The sequence below is a fragment of the Ceratotherium simum genome, chromosome 4 (genome assembly GCF_057802395.1).
Source record: "Ceratotherium simum simum isolate JZ-2026a chromosome 4, ASM5780239v1, whole genome shotgun sequence".
In the NCBI taxonomy this organism is placed as follows: Eukaryota; Metazoa; Chordata; class Mammalia; order Perissodactyla; family Rhinocerotidae; genus Ceratotherium; species Ceratotherium simum.
The window spans coordinates 42,480,978-42,503,349 of NC_141903.1; the positions used below are offsets into that span (position 1 = coordinate 42,480,978).

A 22,372-nucleotide genomic window follows, 5' to 3' on the forward strand; every position below is an offset into this window, starting at 1 on the left:
TTTACAATCACAACAAAAAGAATAAAATATCTAGCAATAAATTTAATCAAGAAGTGAAAGACCTATACAATGAAAACTATAATACATTATTGAAAGAAATCGATGATGACATAAAGAAATGGAAAGATATCCCATGCACATGGATTGGAAGAATAAACACAGTTAAGATGTCCATACTACCTAAATCAATCTACAGATTCAATGCTATCCCAATCAGAATCCCAGTGACATTCTTCACGGAAATAGAACAAAGAATCCTAAAATTCATATGGGGCAACAAAAGACCCCCAATAGCTAAAGCAATCCTGAGAAAAAAGAACAAAGCTGAAGGCATCACAATCCCTGACTTCAAAATATACTACAAAGCTATAATAATCAAAACAGCACGGTACTGGTACAAAAACAGACACACAGATCAATGGAACAGAATTTAAAGCCCAGAAATAAAACCACACATCTATGGACAGCTAATCTTTGACAAAGGAGCTAAGAACATACAATGGAGAAAGGAAAGTCTCTTCAACAAATGGTGCTGGGAAAACTGGACAGCCACATGCAAAAAAAATGAAAGCAGACTATTATTATCTTTTGCCATACATAAAAATTAACTGAAAATGGATCAAAGACTTGAAGGTATCTTCGACCTGAAACTATAAAACTCCTAGAAGAAAATATAGGCAGTACACTCTTTTGACATCGGTCTTAGAGGGACAAAGGAAACAAAAGAAAAAATAAACAAGTGGGACTTCATCAGACTAAAGAGCTTCTGCAAGACAAAGGAAATCAGGATCAAAAAGAAAAGACAACCCACCAGCTGAGAGAAAATATTTGCAAATCATATATCCACCAAGGGGTTAATCTCCATAATATTTAAAGAACTCACACAACTGAACAACAAACAACATGATCAAAAAATGGGCAGAAAATAGGAACATTTTTCCAATGAAGATATACAGATGGCCAATAGGCACATGAAAAGATGTTCAACATCACTACTCATCAGGGAGATGCAAATCAAAACTACGCTAAGATATCACCTTACACTCGTTAGAATGGCTATAATCACCAAGAGAAAAAACAACAAATGTTGGAGAGGTTGTGGAGAAAAGGGAACCCTCATCCATTGCTAGTGGGAATGCCAACTGGTGCAGCCTCTATGGAAAACAGTATGGAGATTCCTCAAAAAATTAAAAATAGAAATACCTTATGATCCAGCTATCCCACTACTGGGTATTTATCCAATGAACTTGAAATCAACAATCCAAAGAGGCTTATGCACACCTATGTTCATTGCAGCATTATTCACTATAGCCAAGACACAGAAGCAACCCAAGTGTCCATCAACTGATGACTGAATAAAGAAGATGTGAGATATACATATGTACACAATGGAATACTACTCAGCCATAAAAAAAGACAAAATCATCCCATTTGCAACAACATGGATGGACCTGGAGGGTATTATGTTAAGTGAAATAAGCCAGAAAGACAAACACTGCACAATTTTGCTCATATGTGGAAGATAAACTAACAGACAGACAGAGAGAACAGTTTGGTTCTTACAGGGGGAGTGGGTCAGGGGTGGGCACAAGGGGTGAAAGGGCATATTTATGTGGTGACTGACATATATAATAACGTACAACTGAAATTTCACAATGTTATAAACTATTATGACATCAATTAAAAAAAAAATAGAAGGATAGCTGGGCAGTTGGACAAGTTGGCCCAAAGGAAAAAAAAAAAAGACAACAAATAACAAGGTTGGCAAGTATGTGGAGAAAAGGGAACACTTGTGTACTGTTGGTGGGAATGTAAATTAGTACAGCCACTATGGAAAACAGTATGGAGGTTCCTCAAAAAATTAAAAATAGAACTACTATATTATCCAGCAATTCCACTTCTAGGTTTTTATCCAAAGAAAACAAAAACACTAATTCGAAAAGATATATGCACCTCTGTATTCACTGCAGCATTATTTACAAAAGCCAAGATATGGAAGCAACCTAAGTGTCCATGGGTAGATGAATGAACAAAGAAGATGTGGTGTGTGTACACACACACACACATACACACACACACTAGACTATTACTCAGCCATATAAAAGAAACGAAGGGGCCGGCCTGGTCACGTAGTGGTTAAGTGTGTGCGCTCTGCTTCAGCGTCCCGGGGTTCCCAGGTTCGAATCCTGGGTGTAGACCGACATATTGCTCATCAACCCATGCTGTGGTGGCATCCCACATACAAAATAGAGAAAGATGGGCACAGGTGTTAGCTCAGAGCCAATCTTCCTCAACAAAAAAGAGGAAGTTTGGCAACAGATGGTAGCTCAGGGCCAATCTTCCTCACCAAAAAAAAAAAAAGAGTATTAGAGACTGAGAAGGGTGAGTAAGGTGTCCATGGGTGGGGAATGGGGAAGTGATCCAGCATGGGAATTCAGAGCCCAAGCAGAATGGGAAAACATCCATGTGAGGGGGCCAGTATGAGGAATTAGAGCCAAGCAGGGTGAGGAGGGCTTGCACATGAGGGTGGAGTCAGTCCAGCATAGGGTGTTGGAGCCCTAGTGCAGTGAGGGGAGGTTCATTAAATACAGGGGGATTGATCAAATAGGTAAATATATTAAGAATATAATCAATTCCTTGTTTCCCAATCCTTTCATTGTATTTACCAGGCAAACCCCTAACCTTGATTAAATCCAACTTTCCAACTTACTCAGTGCTTGCCATTGAACGGCTGAACAAGCCTGAAGAAACACAACCGTGACTGTTCTCCCTATAAATTTTCACCCAAAAACCTCAAGTGACCCCCCTGACACTGTTTTGTAACCCTATAACACTTCCTTAATCAATTTACTCTCTGAGATAAAAACTAATTTCTAGCCTCAATCAACCGCTTCTCCCACCCTCAAGCAATGATTTCACTTCTTTTTTCCACTGAGAATAGAAACAATCGAAAGAGAACTTAGTCATTCTCTCACCACTAAATTTACCAATTAGATACTCTGCCTGCCATCCTCTTAAAATGGATAAACAGTGCATGTTCCTATTAACGCCTTCAGTTGAGCAATGAATCCTATCTCTTCTTGCCTACTCAAGGATTTTGCTCTGCAATTATCCCCTCTCCTGTATCAATTTTTCCTTCTATCCAGGGTCATTCCTATCAGTCTATAAATGTTCTAGTATCTCCCACTTTTAAAAACACAACATATGGTAGCAATATGGGATAAAGAAACAGCAGAGGAAATAAGCATCCAGTTAATTTACAGTATCAGCCAGAAGCAAAAAAAAAAAAGAACTGATGAGATGCAGACAACAGAGAAATGAGCTTCTGAGGGTTCAGATTAATTGAGGAGACACAAATGAAGTCAGAGGAAGGATGAGAAGGACTGAGGTAGGCAAAAGTTTGAAAGACACAGAGGAGAAAGGGGGGGAAGTTAGGCAAATGGAGCAACATGGAAATCAAAGTTCCTAAGAAGACAGAAACAACAAAAGATAGGTAAGAAAGATTAGTGAGAAGCACCAGAAAAACTCAGGTGTTGAAGACAAGGTAAACAGTACTAGATGCAGGGACAAATTAAAATAGAGAAAAGGAAAGACAAGAGAAGCTGAAGATATGAGGATGAGAGGAATTGAAACGATGAGAAGACACAGGAAATTGGGAAAACTGAGGGGATGTGGGCAATTCAGGTGAGGGGGATGGCTCCACCCACAGAAGCAGGTGAGTGACTCAGGAGAGAAGAGCTGATAAAACAGTGTGAGTGGGAGCTCAGAACTGGGAAATGCGAGCAGCCGAAAAGTGGGTAGTAAGTGAAGAGAGCTAAACCATCAAGGCCATAAGAACCACCGGGAGGACATGAGCAGACAGATGAGAAAAACAGCTCTAAAAAGATAAAAGCATTTGGAAAAGCAAGTGGGTGACAGATTGAGCTTGGCAGAGATACTAGAGCATCAATTAACATGGAAACATCCAGAAAATAAAAAAATAATAAAACCACAACAAAACAAAAACAATATCCAACAAAACTCTCCTTGATCCTGCAAACCTTTTCAGCTACTGCACTCTGTGTCTTTTATGGCAAAACTCATAAAACAATTCTATGCATTTCACTTTCTTAGCTCCTGTTTTCTCAGATTACTAAAACTGGTTTTGTCAAGATCACTGATGGCCTCCACATAGCCAAGCCTTCCCCTTACTTGAGCTGTCAACATATTTGACACAGTTGATGACCCCTTCCTTCTTGTAACACTTTATTCCCTTGTCTTCCAAGACACCACTTTCCCAGTTTTCCTTATTATATTAGTTGTTCTTTTAGCATCTTTTGCTGGCTCCTCCTCCATGTTCCTATTTCTAAATGCTGATATACTCTAGGTTCAAGTGTTGGATCTCTTTGTTCACTCCTTGTGTGATCCCATCAGGCTTTAAAACTAACTATCTATAACTAACATCAATGATTCTTAATTTTCTTTCTCTAGCTCAAAACTCTCCCCTGGACATACTTCTATTTGCCTACTGGATATCTCCTTTGGGTATCTAACACACATCCCAAATTTATATGTTTAAACCAGAGCCACCCAAATCTCCTTTTCCAGTTTCTCCATGATAATAAACAGCAACACTATTTTATCTAGTTGCTCAAGTCAAGAAACTTGGAGTTATGCTTGATGCTTCTACTTCTCTCATACGCCATTATCCAAACCATTAGCTAATCTGTTGGTTCTACCTTTAAATTACATCCCAAATCTAAGCATTTCTCACCATTTCTACCACTACCACCTTAACCAAACCACCAATATTTCTCACCTGGATTATCACAAAATCCCCTTTATTAGTCTCTGCCCTTCTACCCTTGCCATCTACAAACAGTCTTCTCTCAGCAGCCAGAGTGATCGCCTTAAAATACAGATCATGCCCTTTTCCTGCTTAAACTCTTCCAATAGATTCTTATTTAAATAAGAATACCACCCAAGGTCCTACAGGATCTAGTCCATTCTATCTCTCAGACTTAATTTTCTACCAGTCTTCTCCCTGCTATTTTGCTCCTCCTTGTGGTTCTTTGAACACACCCAGCATCATCCTACCTCAGGAACTTTGCATTTAGTACTAATACTGGCTGGAATGTTCTTCCCCCAGATTTTGAATGACTCACTCCTTCTTGAATGAATGAATATTTAAAAGATAACTCTGGCTGCTGTGTGAAAAAGAGAGAACTTTTAGTGACTACCAGAACAGTTCAAAGGGAAGAGGGCGGTGGCTTGGACCAGGAAAAGAGCAGTGAAGATGGAATGAAGGGACAAATTCTGGACATATTTTAGAAGAGTAGCTAAGAATTACTTAAGAATTAGAAACAGGGTGAGATGAAAGAATCAATCAAAGGATGTTCTGGCATAAGCAAATGTTTGGATGATGATATCATTTATTAAGTTGGAGAGTACTGAAGTAGTTAACAGGCTTGAGAATGTGAGACGGTTGGAGGCACAGGGAACCAAGAGTTCTGTTTTGAACATGTTAAATTTGAGATGCCATTAAATATCCAAACAGCTGGACATATATGTCTAGAGTTTAGCAAAGAAGTTAGGGTTAAATATACAAATTTGGGAGTCATCAACATATAACCAGTAATTAAAGCCATGAGACTCAATGAGATTATTCAAGAAAAGTTGGACAAAAGTAGACTCAGCAAAGGAGACTAAGGTGTGGCCAGTGAAAAAGGAGGTATGAGATTACAGTGTCATGGAAGCCAAGGGAGCAATGTTTTTTAAAAAGGGAATAACTAACTATATCAAATCTGGTGAGAAGTAACTGAGAATTAGAAAATGACCACTTTATCTAGCAACATGGAGATTACTGGTGACCTTGCAAGGACCGTTTTAATGAGGAAAAAAAAGAAAATCTGAACAGAGTAGGCTGAGGAAAAAATGGGAAGCAATGAAGTGAAGACAATGAGTACATATAACTCTCGTGAATTTTGCTATAAACTGGAACCAAGAGGTAGTAGCCAGAGGGTGATATGGAGTAAAAGGAGAGTTTTTTGTTTGTTTGTCTGTAGATTGGAGCTACTAGAGCATCTTTATATGCTTATGTGAATGATTCTATAGAGAGAGAAACTGCTAATGCAGGAGCAAGAAGAACCAAATGAAAAGCAAAATGCTTGAGCTGACAAAAGCGACTGACTGGATCCAGCCTCCAAGAGGAGTTGGTTGACCTTTAGATGATACAATAAACAATGTACCCTTAATACAGGAGACAAAACAGATAGTATAGGTACATATGCAGGGTAGTTTGGTAGATTTTATGATTGGAAAATGAGGGACTTTTCATCTGATTCCTCCTATTTTCTCAATAAAGTACAAGGCAAGATCGTCAATTAAAGAGAGTTAGATCACAGGTTTAAGGAGACAGAAGGTGTGAAATAGTCATTGTAGACAGGGCTCAGTAAACATACTAAATGATTTTACTCTTTCTAAGAGGAAGATTAATAAACACTTTCATAATCACAGAGTTATATTTAGTCACATAAAAGTAGAAACAACTTAAATGACCATCAACAGGGAGTCAGATAAACTACAGAATATAAACTCAAAGGAATACCATCTAGTAATTAAAAATAATGAAATAAAAGTGTAAATATATGTATTAACATACCTACAGTATGTCACTAAATAAATACTTGATTTGTAAAATGGTATAAAATTCTATTGATGTGTTAAAATATTTATTTGAGAGTATTTATATCCACACACAGATACGTTTTTATAAACACAGGAAAAAAACTGGAAGAAATATACAATGAACTCTTAAGTGGGGGCTGGGAGGGTATTGAATTATGAAAGGCAAATGACCCCACTATAGATATATGGAACAAGAAAAACCTATAGGCCAAAATATGTATAGAACATTCTACGTACTTCACACACATTAATAGTATAAACACCATAATTCAAACAAAGATTCATACACAAAGACTTTCATCACAGTACATTTTAATGTACCATGGTACATAATAATGAAAAACATGATAGATTTTAATGAAAAACTAAAAGCAATCTAAATGTAAGAAAATTATGCAATTATTAAAAATGTTCATAAAAGATTATATATTTTAAGTAGGAAATATTTCAGACATACAAAAAACTATAAAGATTAAAAGAAGCACCCACATACCAAACACCCAGATTAAGAATTTAATTTTAATGGCATGGGACTTTATGATAATGTTAAGTGGAAAAAACTCTCAGAATACAAAATTAGAATGACTTCAGCTATGTAAGACAGTATGTAAAGGAGAAGAAAATACATGAAAAAGTCTACATTGGTTGTCACTGGGTGCTAAGATTTTCATATTTCTTTATACTTTTCCATTGCCAGGTTTTCTACAATAAGCTATTATCACTTTCATAATTTTAAAAATTTTATTTTAAAAATACAAAATTTTACTAGCACCATTACCTTGGGATCATGAACAAATGTATTTCCTTTGGTTCCAGGAGGGAAATCTCCAGTGCAAATATATTTTAGACATTCAATGATGGTCTAAAGAAATAGAAAATTATATTATTTAGTTACGAGAAAACCACAGAAGTTTATCATAAAATGTTAATTCATTATAAAAATATTATTTACCATAGAGACTATAAAAGACACAGATAAAATGTGACATTACAAAACCTGTAATGTAGTTATGATTAAGTGTTAAAAAAATTCTCCACTTCCAACTACAACCCTTTAAACTAACCTAATAACAATGGCTGGCTAATGTAAAACAGCAACCATAGTTGATAACACTGTACTGTATAACTGAAACTTGCTGAAAGTAGAACTTAAATGTTCTCAGCAAAAAAAAAAGATAAATATGTGAGGTGATGGATGTGTTAATTAACTAGATGGGGGAATCATTTCACAATGTATACGTATATCACACGATGTATACTTTAAATATCTTACAATTTTATATGTCAATTATACCTCAATAAAGCTGAAATTTTTAAAAAAGTAAAGAAAAAAACAAACCAAAACCCAATGGCTAATAGTTACCCAGAAACTATATGCCAGGTATTGTACTAACCACTTTTACATACACAACCATTTAATTCTCAGTTCATCCCAGGCTGTAGAAACTATTTTTATCTCCGTTTTATAAATGAGAAAACTAAGGCATAGAGCATTTAGGTCGCTCTTGTTCAGTTACACAGCTAATAAATGGTGAAGCAAAAAATTTGTATTCAGGGGCCGGCCCACTGGCGCAAGCGGTTAAGTGAGCGCACTCCGCTGTGGCAGCCTGGGGTTTGCAGGTTCGGAACCCCGGGCGCGCACCAATGCACCGCTTGTCAAGCCATGCTGTGGCAGCGTCCCATATAAAGTAGAGGAAGATGGGCTAGGATGTTGGCCCAGGGCCAGTCTTCCTCAGCAAATAGAGGAGGATTGGCAGATGTTAGCTCAGGGCTGGTCTTCCTCACACACACACAAAAAATTTGTATTCAGGCAGCTAGTACTCATAAGCACTAATCTCCCTTCCAGTAGAGCACTGAATACAATGCTAGGTACATAACAGGCACTCAATAAATAACATTTTTACATAAACAAAAGTACTTAGACAGGAGTCTGGCATTCAACTCTCAACACTAAACCTAATCTCTTTCTGGATGCTTCATTCACTCTACTCCCTGGTACACTGATAGCGCCTTGCTTTTTCTCAAGGAACCGTTTCAGACCAGACATCCTCTTGACTATACTTTTGCCGTAACTGCATGCCATTCCAGGGCCCAACTCAAATTTCTAAATGTTCCCAGGGCTTTAAAAAGTCAATTATAAGTTGTGTTCCAATCTTTTATTTTGATGAGGTGACAGCATCCTAACAACAAAATACAGTGTTCCAATTTAAGCCCTACCGCATCAGTTTCATTTTAAAATTAAGCCATTTATTTCCCATCTATTACGCTTAGACAGTCGGCATACTTAGAAACTTTTCTTAGGCAGTCACATATTTATCATATTTTATAACTACTTAAGAAAGTCCTGTATTGGGACAACTACCAGGAAGTGCTATACTTTGGGAGCAAGGAGTGTTAAAAACCAGCAACACAGACAAAAAGGTTTCCTGGAGAACTGTGAGCTCGCTGAGCGGGCGCGGCGATAGCTCCCGGTCTCAACCAAATCCTGTCCACTGGACAGGCCTGGACACCCGTATGAGACTGGGTCTAGAAAACTCCTACGGTCGCTGTGGCTTTGAAAGCCAAATCAGGCCACGCCGCGAGAGCCCCGGAGTCTCCCGTTGGCCCAGGCACTTCCTGGGCCCCAAGAGCAGAACCAGAGGGACGCCTCTCCTCCTAACGGGAGTTCTGACCTCTCCAGATATTTTATTTTCCAGATTCGTTAGATGTGGCGACCCGTAAACGGAAGGCGGCTACTCAGGACTTACCGTCTTCCCCGCCCCATTGGGTCCAACCAAAATTGTGAGGGGGCTGAAGAAAGTGATAATTTGCTTATCTTTGTCCTCTATTCCAAAACTCCGCACGCCCAGAATGCTCATCTTTTCGATCCGGGACATGTTTGCAAATGTTTCTTTTCTCAACACCAGAGGCCTAGAGCCCGGGGCCCAGCAAGGTTTAGCAGTTAGGATGGAGCACGGCAAGCGCGGGGCCTGAAGACTCGCGAGTTCCGGGTCGGGAGGCTCCCGGTGGGAGCGAAGGCTCGGGCTGGAACCCTTCCTCCCACACTGGCTTCCTTCCCGGCTGGTGGGCGAGACTGGGGGTGGGGAGTGAGCCGGGGCTGCCCCGGGGAAACAGAGAACACAGGCCGAAGGACCCCGCGACCGTGCCCACTCACAGATTCCCGCCTCGGCTGCCCCGCAGGTCACATGGGTCGCTACGGCCTACGTGCATTTACGCCGCAAGCCCGGGGCACGCCGGGAAGTCGGAGGCCCGCGGTGCGCGCGCAGCTTTGGCTTCCGGGAGCAGTGTGGCTGTAGAGTCGGCTGTCAGGTCTTTTTCCTGTTGGGTGCCGATTCCCGGCTCCTTGCTGGGGGGCCGGGCAGCACCGAGAGGCACTAACTGTAAGGGACAAAGACTTGGGACGGACAGCAGTTCTCAAAGTGTGATCCTGGGACTTCTGGAGTGGAAAGGGGGTGCGGTGTCCACTAATATCAAAACTGTTTTTCTAACCATACTAAGAAATTACTTGCCCCTTTCACTCATTCGCTCCCTAATGTAGTGTTTTCCAGTGATCGCATGACGTGTGTTGACGCCATTGCAATGATGGCTAATGGAATGTGTGCTTGTATATTCCAGTGGTTTAAAAAAAGCTCAATTTTAATTTCTAGTTGAGTAACTATTGATAGTTATAACTCATATAAAAGCTCTTTGGAGTCCTCGGTGATTTTTAAGAGTAGAGAGATGTTTAAGACCAAAAGTTTGGGAACTGCTGTTGTAGACCAAAAGCCAAATACTGTTATAAAACTATAAAATGTTACGCAAATATGATGTGAAGAAAATCCACTCCTTTAAGTACCGCCACGAGATAGGAATAGACACCTTTAAAATAAGAGAAAGATTCAGTTATGCAAAATGAATAATAAGAGGTCCACTCTACACCACAGTGCCTATAGTTAACAATACTATATGGTATCGGGTACTTAAAAATCTGCTAAGAGAGTAGATCTTGTGTTAACTGTTCTTATCACAAAAAAGTACAAAAAAGAGGGTGAGAGGAAAATTTTGGAGGTGATGGATGTGCCAATGGCACTGATTGTGATGATGGTTTCACTGGTGTATACTCATCTCCAAAGTCATCAAGTTGTGTACATTAAGTATGTACATCTTTTCCATGTCAAAAAAAAGTAAAATAAGGGAAAGAGAAATTACCTTTCTCAAAAATGACCGAGAATATTGCTTTTTGGAAGCCATCTTAATGGAGGGATATCACATACCTATAGGAAAAATTACAAAACAGTAGTGGAAGACGTTAAGATAAAAACAAACAAAAACTTTGGGTTACTGAGACAGAAAAATGTAGGAAATGCTCTCCAATCATACAATCCTAAGACAATCATTTACCGAACTTAATACATAAACTAAAAAATTTTATATGTCAAAAGATGCAAGTGGGGAAGGCCAGTGAGTAGTCTCTTGCTGTACCAACTATGAAAACATGAAAGCGTCAGTTATTACAATACATATTTTAAATCACCAAGGAGCAAAACATTGAATTTACACAGTAATGCTTTATGTGACAAATGAAATGTAATAAAACAATGGAAAAAGATTAAAGCCCATTTTGTAAAGTCAGGTTTATTTAATTTGCATACTGTAAAATTCACCCTTTTCCAGGGTACAGTTCCATGAGTTTTGACAAGTGTAAACAGTTGTGTAACCACCAAGACCATCCCCCCCCCCATTTAAATAATGGTATCAGTAGAAAAAAAATGCAAATCTATACACTATTTTACTTATCACTCTAAGTTCTGGGTAGAGGAAGATCTAGATATTTCTGAAAGCCATAAAAGAAAAGCCCAGAAATGTAATTACTCCCACTTCTAAAGGAGAATTTTATGACTCAAAGTAACACAAGAAATTACCAATGACTGGGACAACCAGACATTATATATCTCCTGCTGTGATCTTAATATGAATACCCAACATTATCTGTTATGCAGTTTGGTTTAAAAAAGAAAAAAGTTTAATTTGAATCTAATCACACCTTTAGATTTAACTTCCAGTTCACAGGCATTAAGGATTAAGCTAATAATACCACAAGGATGGAAAAGGCCAATCTGGAAGGTGGGATGTGTTACAAGACACTGGCCAAAGCGCTCAGATCAGTGTCATTGAAACAAGGACTGTTGTAGGGGCCTGCCTGGTGGCGGAGCATTTAAGTTTGTGCTCCCCTTGGGCGGCCGGGGGTTCTCTGGTCCGGATCCTGGGCACAGCCCTATTCACCACTCATGAAGCCATGCTGAGGTGGCTCCCACATAGAAGAACTGGAAGGACCTACAACTAGGATATACAACTGTGTACTGGGGCTTTGGGGAGAAAAAAGAAAAAAAAAAAGAGGAAGATTGGCAACAGATGTTAGCTCAGGGCCAATCTTCCTAAAATATATATATATATAAAACAAGGACTGTTGTAGATTCTAAAAGACTTTTTTTTTAGAAAAGGACTGCTGCAAATTAAAAGAGATTTGAGTTTCATGTCACATAGATGCAACACATAGTCCTGGATTGGATCCTGGTTTGGACATAGAGATGTGAAGAGAATTTTGGGGATGCATGGGGAAATTTGAATGTAGACTGGAAATTAAATGCTAAAAAAAATAATTATTGTTAATTTCATTATACTGGGTGAGATAATATTTTGCTTTGTAAGAAAATGATCCTTTTTTTGAGATGCATATAGAAGTGTTAGTGATAGAACGTCATGTTTTCTGCAATTTACTTTAAAATACTTTAGGAAAAAATAGCAAATTGAAGAGAAAAAACGGACATGACAAGGTAGCCAGATTCTATTACAAAAATTTTCAACTTTGTAATGATAGGAAACTATAAAACTAAGATAACAACTCTAGGAGGGGGGTGGAAAAGACTTGCAATAAAAATGATTAATTCCTAAAATAAAAAGAACGAAAAAGGCAAATCAGTCAAGTTCCCAGTTTTCAGTAAACTACTACTGAAAAATGTTTGCTTTTGCTTGTATCATAATTAATGAAATGGAAAATAAAACTACTATGAGATACTATCTTATACCTATTAGTAAATCTCTTTATTCTTATAATACTCTCTGACATAAATTCTGTCTTTTTCTGATACTGATATTGGTATATCAGCTTTCTTTTGATAGTATTTGTCCACTATATCTTTCTATCCCGTGATTTTAAACCTTTTCATGTCATTTTGCATGAAGTGTATTCTTGAAAATAGCTAATAGACGATTTTTGATACAATTTTATAATATCTTCCTTTTGATAGATGAGTTTAATGTTTTCAATTATACTGTGATTCCTGATAAACTTTGACGTATTTCTCATATCTTTTTCTGTGCTTTTTCTTAGCTTCTTTTTCTCCTTTCCTGGTTCTGGATTGATTGAGCTTCCTTTATTCCCTTGTTTTATCTACTGGTTTGGAAGTTATACATTCTATTTCTGTTATTTTAGTGGTTACTCTTAGTTTTTTCACATGCCTATTTTGAGTTCTCAAGTTAGTATGTTTAGCATCCTTCCAAACAGTATAAGAACCGTAAAATCACCAACCAACTCTGATCCCCGCCTCCATCTCCCACATTATTATTTAGTATTTTTGTTCCTCATTGTTTTGAAATCCCCTAAATTTTTTTTTTTAAAGATTTTATTTATTTATTTTTTCCCCCCAAAGCCCCAGTAGATAGTTGTGTGTCACAGCTGCACATCCTTCTAGTTGCTGTATGTGGGACGCGGCCTCAGCATGGCCGGAGAAGCAGCGCGTCGGTGCGCGCCCGGGATCCGAACCCGGGTCGCCAGCAGTGGAGCGCGCTCACTTAACCACTAAGCCACGGGGCCGGCCCCCCTAAATATTTTTTTAGCCAGCATTATTTATTTAGGTTTATTATCATATTTATCAATCTCTTTGATTACTGCTGCCTTTTGCATCATGCCTTCCTTTGGGGTTCATTTCACTCATTACATTAGCAAAAAGATTAAACCTGAGTGCTAAAGAACCTTCAGGGAAAGAAATCTATCTCACATGCGAGGATTAAACAAAGTTATTTTTGTGAAAGTGCCTTATAAGTTATAAAACACTGTAAAAACATGAGATTTATTTTTTTGTGCATTGAATATTTTCAGAGGGGTGATCTGGTAAAATGTAACAAAGGCTATAAAAATGACCACACGAGTTCCTTACCATAAGGAAATATTTTTAAAAATTATACAAAGAGCTTTCTAGTAGCATTGTTTATAACTGTGGGATACTAGAAACAATCCAAATGGGAAAGTAAACTGTGGCACATCAGTTGCATCTAGTAGCAGGTAACCTTTAAAATAATAAGTAGATATATAAAAGAGAAGTATTAATAAGCAAAAAGATAAACACAAATTGGATATATTCATTGATTATAATTCGGTAAAGCTGTCTCTGTGTTAGTAAAGATTGGAAGAGGTCATCAAAAAACTGATAGGTGCTATGCTGAGGAGAAGTTCTGTATTTATTTTCCTATAATGTTATTTATTCAATAAAAACCAATATTTTAAAGATGTGCTTGGGAATTGAAAGGATAGAGGTTAGAATAGGATCAAGAAAAGAAAGAGATGCTATCATTTTACATTAGGTCACTGTGACAAATTTGTGGCATCATGCCCAGTTGATTGATTAGAATCAGTTCACAGAAAAGTCATTGGACCTTGAACGACTACACAGTAAAAACCACAGTTATCAGTTTTTAAAAACTTGTTGCCAATTTGGAAGCCACTATAGAGATAAAGGTTTTAGGGCAAAAGGATGGATGTTACCCACTAATATAACTTTTCAACACTATTCAAAGTCCTTTTTCTAAATTATATAATTACTAATAATTCTTAAAAATTCTGAATACTGATTGCTAATTTTGTTCTAGTCTCCTAAAATAATGTGGGTTTTTAAAAATGCCATAGTGGTTTACATTGGCTTGGTCTCCGTAGCTGAGCCTTAAAGTTTTTCTCCATCTTTTTTTCCAGGAGTCCTGCCAAAGTTGTTTCTATTATGTACTTCAGGCTCCCAGCCCCAAGGAAGAGACTCCCTGAGTTTCCACAGTATAAGCATTAATTTGTTCAACTAACCAAGTGCCTGCTTATTCACTCAGTTATTTTTTCAGCAAACATTAATTGAGTGCCTACAATAGTCTGGTCCTCAAGGATAAAGAGATCAATTAAATAAAATCCTTATTCTCAAGGAGCTCACAGTCTAGTGTGAAACAAAAAAGGTCCCAAGTGCATGATATTTATGGATACCAAGTCTTTTTAATAATAATAGTAAAAACTATTTTTTTCAACTTGCAATGTTATTTTTAATAAACTTTTTATTTTAAATAATTTTAGATTTGCAGAAAAGTTACAAGAATATTATAGAGAGTTCCTGTGTACCCTGTACCCAGTTTCCTCTATTGTTCACGTTACTGTGTTACATTTGTCATAGCTGAGGAACCAACATTGGCATATTACTAGACTCCACGTTTTGGGGAGGGGGGATTCCTTAGTTTTACCTACTGTCCTTTTTCTGTCCTGGATCTTATCCAGGATACCACATTCCATTTAGTCATCATGTCTCCTTAGACTCCTCTGGGTTGTGACAGTTTCTCAGACTTTGCCTGGTTTTGATGGCCTTGACAGTTTTAAGGAGTACTAGTCAGGTATTTTATCCTTAATTGGGGTATATGGGATGTTTTCCTCATGGTTGGATAGAGGTTATGGATTTTGGGGAGTAAGATGACAGAGATAAAATGCCATTCTCATCACATCATATTAAGGGTACATGCTATTAACATGACATCATGATGGATGCTGACCTTGATCATCTGGCTGAGGTTTGGCAGGTTTCTCCATTGCAAAGTTACTCCTCTTATAATCTCCTTTCTATAATGTACTCTTTTCTATACTGTACTGTACTCTCACTGTGTATCCCACACATAAGTGGGATTATGCTCCACTTCCTTGAGGGTGGAATATCTACATACATACTTGGAATTCTCCTGCCCAGGAGATTAAAATCATTAACTTTTGTTTGGAGTTTAACATTAATAAAGTTCTTTCAAATATGTTATTTTATGGTCCCTGCTCTGAGAGAGTTTGCAATCAGGTTGGGGAGATCAGACTCATAGAAGAAAAGTTAATGACTTATGATAATATTACAAGAAATATAATTTTGTACACCCGTGTTCATAGCAGCATTATTCACAATAGCCAAAAGATGGAAGCAACCCAAATGTCCAATGATGGATGAATGGATGAACAAAATGTGGTATATTCATACAATGGAATATTACAGGAAATTCTGTCACATGCTACAACACGGAAGAAACTTGAAGATATTATGCTAAGTGAAATACACTAGTCACAACAATACAAATACTGTATGAGTTACCTAGAGTAGTCAAATTCATACAGACAGAAAGTAGAAGTATGGTTGCCAGGGGCTGGGGGAAGGGGGCAACGGGGAGTTGTTAATAGGTATAGAGTTTCAGTTTTACAAGATGAAAAGAATTCTGGAGATGGGTTACACAATATTGTGTATGTACTTAACACTACTGAGCTGTATACTTAAAAATGGTTAAGATGTTAAATTTTATGTTATGTGTATTTTACCACATTAAAATTTTTAAAAAGAAATGTAACTTTGAATACGAGGTCTTTTTTTAATAACTAGCCCTCCAATACGGACCCACAGTTATACTATAACTCAGAGGCTGCAAAATGGTACCCTATACCAGTTTTTAAAAATATGAATTGCCAACATTTAAAAATCAGGAGATTATACATAATAATCAGGATTTCTGGCTTCTTTGAAAAATTGGATGATCTGGCAACATAAGCCCCAGGGTGTCACATGGCAACAATCAGCTGGAACTGAGTAGCACCTGCCAGCTTTAGACAGGTCGTGCCTAATGCAGTTTACGGTAGCCCCACCATCTTTGTTGTGTTACGCCTTGCCCATTTCACTCATTTTCATAGCCAGGCAGTATGACTCCCCTAAAAACAGCAAGTGGTTGGTGAGTTTTCTCCTCCTTAATGAAAGTTAATACAGTGGTATCTCAATTCTCCACCACCTAGATTGCCTGTGCAGCCCTATAATAGAAGTTAAAAACTCAGAACATTGTGTATTTAAGGTACTAAAATAATAAGTCACTTGGCAATTCCTCTAAAACTTTCATCTAAGCCCCCGCTTTCTCAGTGTAGCCCAAAGGAGTCCAAGGAGAACCAGAGCAAACTCTCATATGAAATCCTCTGGGGAGAGAAGGCTCCTGCCAGAACTCAGCTTTGGTTCTGAGAGCACCATTTTAAGATCACCTTGATCCAAGTCTATTGTGATTCCTACCTCACTACTGAAATGAGCCAGTATCTCTCCTGCAGTCTCAAGGAAAATGTCTTTCAAGTGTTCAAATCAGACATGTCTAACCAAGAGTCCAAAACTTTAGCACAAACAAAACCAGACATGGAACAGGAAGGCTGCCACTATTTTTATCCTACCCATGCAGAGCTGTGATTACATGCATGTAAAGGGCATGTCTACTTCCCTGCTGCCTCTGCTTCTCACACAGAACTCTATCCAGCTTTGGGAAGGGGTTCTAGATAGTAATTTGTGTTTGGTACCATCTGTCCTAGATGCTCAAGATAATCCTAAAGTTGGGCTTCCAGGTCACCAACACAGAACCACTTTGGGATGCTCACTGAAACCCTCCATCAAAAACAATGGCTTACACCTCTATTATGTGTGCTCAGGCCAGGGAAGAATGAAGTGTGTGGTCTAGAAGAGGGTCTCATTTGCTCCCTTCTGGGATTACAGGTCTGAGCCTAAGGAATACTGATTCCCCTGATTACACATATTCATACGTGGTTCACCCAGGGTGCAAAAGGACACCTCCACCTTTGTGGGATGTGAAGGAGAGGCCGTGCACATATGTTATGTGGCTGTGACGGATATTTATTGGTTGCCTTCCCAGCATCCACGTCCCTCTTAGTACTACCTAGGACTCCTAATTTTTCAGGTATGCAGTTTGGATGAGATGAAGCCCACCTCCAGCTCCAGGGAGAGCCAATCAATATATCCCATACCCCTGGCCACAGTTCAAGGATGAACATGTGATCCCTTGTCACAAGGAGGCCAAATTCTAGGACTTCTGATTGAGCAATCAGAAAAGCACAATTTGCTTTCTCCTGCTGCTCATGAACAGAATACATATGGATCCAGGAGTTTTGACATCACCTTGAGACCACAGTGGGAGAGCTGCCTGAGAATGGAGGCAAGGAAGAGTCACTGAGGCAAGCAAGGTATAAAGGAGCCTCCACCCTCAACCATTTGGTTATATGAGCTAATAAATTCTCTGTCTGGCTTCAACCAGTTTGGGTTAGGTTTTTGGTCACTGGCAACAGAAAGGATCCTAATCGAGATCCCAATGAACACAATTTGACCCTGCTAAGTTTTGATGGTCTCTGCTCTAATCACCATCTTCCCACCAGTACTTTCAATTCTTTTAAAGACAGATCAATCCAGCTACAACCATGATAGAATTTAACTGACCTGATAAGAAAAACCATTCCCAATATTTACGTATTTTAACATAAAATCCTATTTAGTGATTTATATTATACTTCTCCTTTTTATACACATCTTTTAAGAGGAAATTCAATCTTCTGAACTTTAAGAAATGTAAATGTGGGGCAATGATGTGTCAGCCTAAGATTTTCTTTTGTAATAGGAAATGTTTCTAAAGGGGGAAAAATAGAGATTTTTATTATTATTAAAAGATAAAAGTAAAATTATTTGTTAAGATACAAGGCATTGGAAACATTTACTTTCCTGATATGCCATTATTAAGCATTCTCTATCTGATTGTTAGAAATTATTCATTTCCTCAAAGAGAGAATAAATTGTCTGGGGATGCAATCTCGTACCATGCACTTTGCCCAAGGCAAACGCTGAACATTGCAGAACCATGAGAATGCTTCTGCATTTGAGTGTGCTAGCTTTTGGAGCTGCCTACGTTTGTGTCATTGCTGTAGAAAGTCCCATGAATAGACTGGTGGCAGAGACCTTGACACTGCTCTCCACTCATCGAACTCTGCTGATAGGCGATGGGGTAATTTTCTTTTTGATTCCTACAGTCTTTAAAATGAATAGGTAATCATTTGTGGTGATTAATTTTTAAAGATCTGTTATTAATGTAATTATAAGAATGTTAGTATATATAGTTGATAACCATATCACTAGCAAGCTTTTTATTAAAAGTTATGAGTGCTAGAGTGCTTTAAAAATGAATGTATTTCCTTTCCTTTTCAGAACCTGATGATTCCTACTCCTGAACATAAAAATGTAAGTTAAATTATGATTCAATAAAGTGATTGCATGAACAATTAAATTTCATACTTAAACTACAAATCATTAGTTATCATTGGAACTATTTAATTTTCTCTATTTTCTTTTTATGTGTGTGGATGTGAATATATGTACTTATAAATATTAGGAATGACTATACAACAAGTAGATCAGGCCCTTTGTTGATGTTGTGAGTTTTCCGTCTCAAAGAACCTCGTGTCAGGCATTCTTTCCAGAAGAATTCCACACTGAGTGAGAGATGCCTCCTAGTCTCCATTCAACTCTGTCTATGGCTTTCCTCACCTGAGTGTCTTTCTTAAAGTATTAGCAACTTACAGTGATATTTTTAGAATCATGGTCAGTAGACATTAAAATATACAATGAATGCCCTATCATAATAGTCATTTCCACATATTTAAATGACTATGGCTATATAATGGAATTATATACATTTGTAGTATGTCATGGTCATATTAAAATGTAAAACATATGAGTTAATTAGCCTAAATAGAATATACCAGCTAAAACTAGAAAAGGAAACTCTGATGTGAGGTCAATCAGTAACGTAGTTGCATTACACTTCCTAAACATTTTATTTTTGGTTAAGTACTTAATTTGTATCATTTATAAAACTCCTCAGTAATTATATAAACTTCATTTACTTTTGGAAATTATATCAGCATGAGGTGGTTTACCACCTGGAAAAGTAACAAGTCAAAATACTCTTTGGAGAAGGGAACTCATGTAAATACCACAAAACAAAGTCTAACTTTTTGGACCAAATTTTTATGCCCTGTTTTGACTATTCACATTTTTTAAAATCTTCCTCATTTAGCACCAGCTATGCATTGAAGAAATCTTTCAGGGGATAGGCACATTGAAGAATCAAACTGCACAAGCGGATGGTGTGGAAAAACTATTCCAAAATTTGTCTTTAATAAAAGAATACATAGACCTCCAAAAAGTAAGTTAAAAACATTTAGCAGAAACTTAAGTATATTTGTCTGGCTGTCCATATTTTTACAGGAATTGACAGTTTCCTGTAGTACCTTTTCTTTGTTCTTTTCACAGAAAAAGTGTGGAGGAGAAAGATGGAGAGTAAAACAATTCCTAGACTACCTGCAAGTGTTTCTTGGCGTAATAAACACTGAGTGGACGACGGAAAGTTCAGACTAAACTGGCTTATTGTAGTGAAAGATGTTGGAGGAGGAGAGGATGTTTTATTGCAATGAGAATGAGGGCCAATCAAGGGTGCAGTCTTAATGTTCAGTGTAATTAAACTTCAGAGGCAAAGTAAATATTTTAGGGATACTGCTACTTTACCGCCTCACACAGGCAGAAAGCATAAAAATAAAATATTTGAGATATATTTCAGATAGCAGAATCATTTTTAAGTATTTTCTTCCAGCTCGCTCAAGGCAAAACAGATATATACTTTTATCTTATTTAATGTAACATTCTGTAAAATGTCTGTTAACTTATTATTTATGAAATGATTAAGAATTTGGAAATTCAATATTTATTTCATGTTAGGCTATGTTACAATAAAATTAAAATAGACAATTCTGGTTCAATTTGTTGCTGACCTTTGTCTCTTACTCTTGAAGTGAGCACAGGCTGTGTGAGAACATGCCGAGTTTGGAGGGAGGGTCTGCATGTGTGCCAGCTGAGCATGGCCATCTCCCTGGTGGCAGATGTCACAGGGTTGCCTGGCATACCATGGGTGGAAGTGATGCAGCCGGACTTAGTGGGCAGCAGGGACACGGGCAGGGGCTGAGCCTGGTTTCCTCTCCACGATATATCCAGAACCTAGGATGGTGCAAGTTAAATGGTAGGTGATGAATGCATGAGTAAATCAATGAATGAATGTATGAATGAATGAAAGGGCCTTCTAGGACTGATCATAGAATTAAAATGAGTTTCAAGGCTTCCCCTCGGAGGAGGGCAGTGTAGGAATCTGTAACTAGGTCTCTTCACAGCCTATGAGAAGAATTTGGCAGACTAATCCCACTGTTGGTTCGGGGAAGGAGCCAGGAACCCTCTTTGTAGAGCCCAGAGCACTGTGATTTGGGGGAGTTCTCACCTCACGGGACATTGTGGCATAACAAAAGGAGCAGAGAAGTGCTAGTAGGCAGTTGTATTGGGAAGGCTGAGTCCTAGACGTGCCCACTATCCTGTATTTCCAGGGGCAGAGCAGCATCAGGCCTGCTTATGACTATCAGTACCGCAATTGGAGGTTCTTCTGCTAGAGAAAAATTTTCAAGGATCCATAAAACATGTTCTTTATATTTTAAAACTGAGACCTGGGGCCAGCCCGGTTGTGCAAGCGGTTAAGTGCGCGTGCTCTGCTGCGGCGGCCCAGGGTTCACCGGTTCGGATCCCCGGCGCGCACCGACACACTGCTTGGCAAGCCATGCTGTGGCAGCGTCCCATATAAAGTGGAGGAAGATGGGCACGGATGTTAGCCCAGGGCCAGTCTTCCTCAGCAAAAAAAGAGGAGGATTGGCAGATGTTAGCACAGGGCTGATCTCCTCACAAAAAAACACAGAAACAAAAAACTGAGACCTGGAGGAGAGACCTAGTAACACTATTCAGCAATGCCACTGAATCCTTCATTCATTTACTGATCACAGGCCCTACACTGTGTGCTGGGATACAGCCATCGGTGTGAGCTGGAAGTCCTTACAAATGAGTGCCATTACCCTGGACATTGTCTGTATGGATTGCATGTGTCGCGCTCGACTGCTTGTGTGAAGCAACCGCTCCTACTGTTTCTGGGCAGGGGAGTGGGGCCAGAGCAGTCAGACACAGGATCCCAGGTGGGAGAATGCAATTCCTTCTGTGTAAGAAGATGTGTTTTCCTTCCAGCACAAACCCCAGCATGGTGGTGAGCACTCTGCCGTGGCCCAGGCCCCTAATGAGGGCACCCACCATGCCCCAAGAGCTGGAGCTGAGCAGATGAAGAAGAAAATAGGTCAGCACACCACCATGCTGACTGCTCTAGAAACTGACAGTAAACAGGAAACTGAATCCGCGAAGAGGCTGAATATCAATTTAACTCAGTTCAGCAAATATTTATTGAGCTCTCATATGTTCCAGGACTATTTTAGGGACTAGGATCCATCAGTGAATAAAACAGACAAAATTCCCTGCCCATGTAGACTTATATTCTCTCTCAAAAAAGGTCATTTTCCCACTTCTTTATCAAGTTCCAATATAGTTAATGTGGATTTAAGACTGGAACATCCTGGTGCTGGCCCAGTGGTGTAGTGCTTAAGATCGCGCACTCCGCTTTGGCGGCCCAGAGTTTGCAGGTTCGGATCCCAGGCGTGGACATATGCACCGCTCAT

General features: G+C 38.6%; 2 protein-coding genes across 5 annotated transcripts in view; one reads left to right on the plus strand and one right to left on the minus strand.

Moving 5' to 3' along the window:
* Positions 1–9,840, minus strand: part of RAD50 (RAD50 double strand break repair protein) — a 70,630-nt gene extending 60,790 nt beyond the window's left edge. For 3 of the 4 annotated variants that reach the window (XR_015551966.1, XM_004420214.3, XM_087429823.1), the window contains exons 1-2: positions 9,414–9,840; positions 7,445–7,528 (exon numbers count right to left, since the gene is read on the minus strand). Coding sequence is in view for 3 of the 4 variants with exons in the window: in XM_004420214.3 (XP_004420271.1) it covers positions 7,445–7,528; positions 9,414–9,542 (213 nt within the window). In the remaining variant the exon portion in view is untranslated. The remainder of the gene's footprint in view (positions 1–7,444; positions 7,529–9,413) is intronic. The other variant, XM_087429821.1, reaches the window with a different exon arrangement.
* An 8,802-nt stretch (positions 9,841–18,642) lies between these two features.
* On the plus strand, positions 18,643–20,198 carry IL5 (interleukin 5). Its single transcript, XM_004420216.3, has 4 exons — positions 18,643–18,786; positions 18,987–19,019; positions 19,858–19,986; positions 20,094–20,198. The coding sequence occupies exons 1-4, from the start codon at positions 18,643–18,645 to the stop codon at positions 20,196–20,198; spliced, it is 411 nt and encodes a 136-aa protein (XP_004420273.1).
* Positions 20,199–22,372: the final 2,174 nt, after the last annotated feature.

What these genes read in the sequence shown, in the direction of transcription:
- IL5 (XM_004420216.3), top strand. Translation starts at nt 18,643, where the DNA reads ATGAGAATGCTTCTGCATTTGAGTGTGCTAGCTTTTGGAGCTGCCTAC. An exon ending in CTCTGCTGATAGGCGATGGG is followed by an intron (nt 18,787 to 18,986) that starts GTAATTTTCTTT and finishes TTTCCTTTTCAG; the next exon opens with AACCTGATGATTCCTACTCC. An exon ending in AATACATAGACCTCCAAAAA is followed by an intron (nt 19,987 to 20,093) that starts GTAAGTTAAAAA and finishes TTCTTTTCACAG; the next exon opens with AAAAAGTGTGGAGGAGAAAG.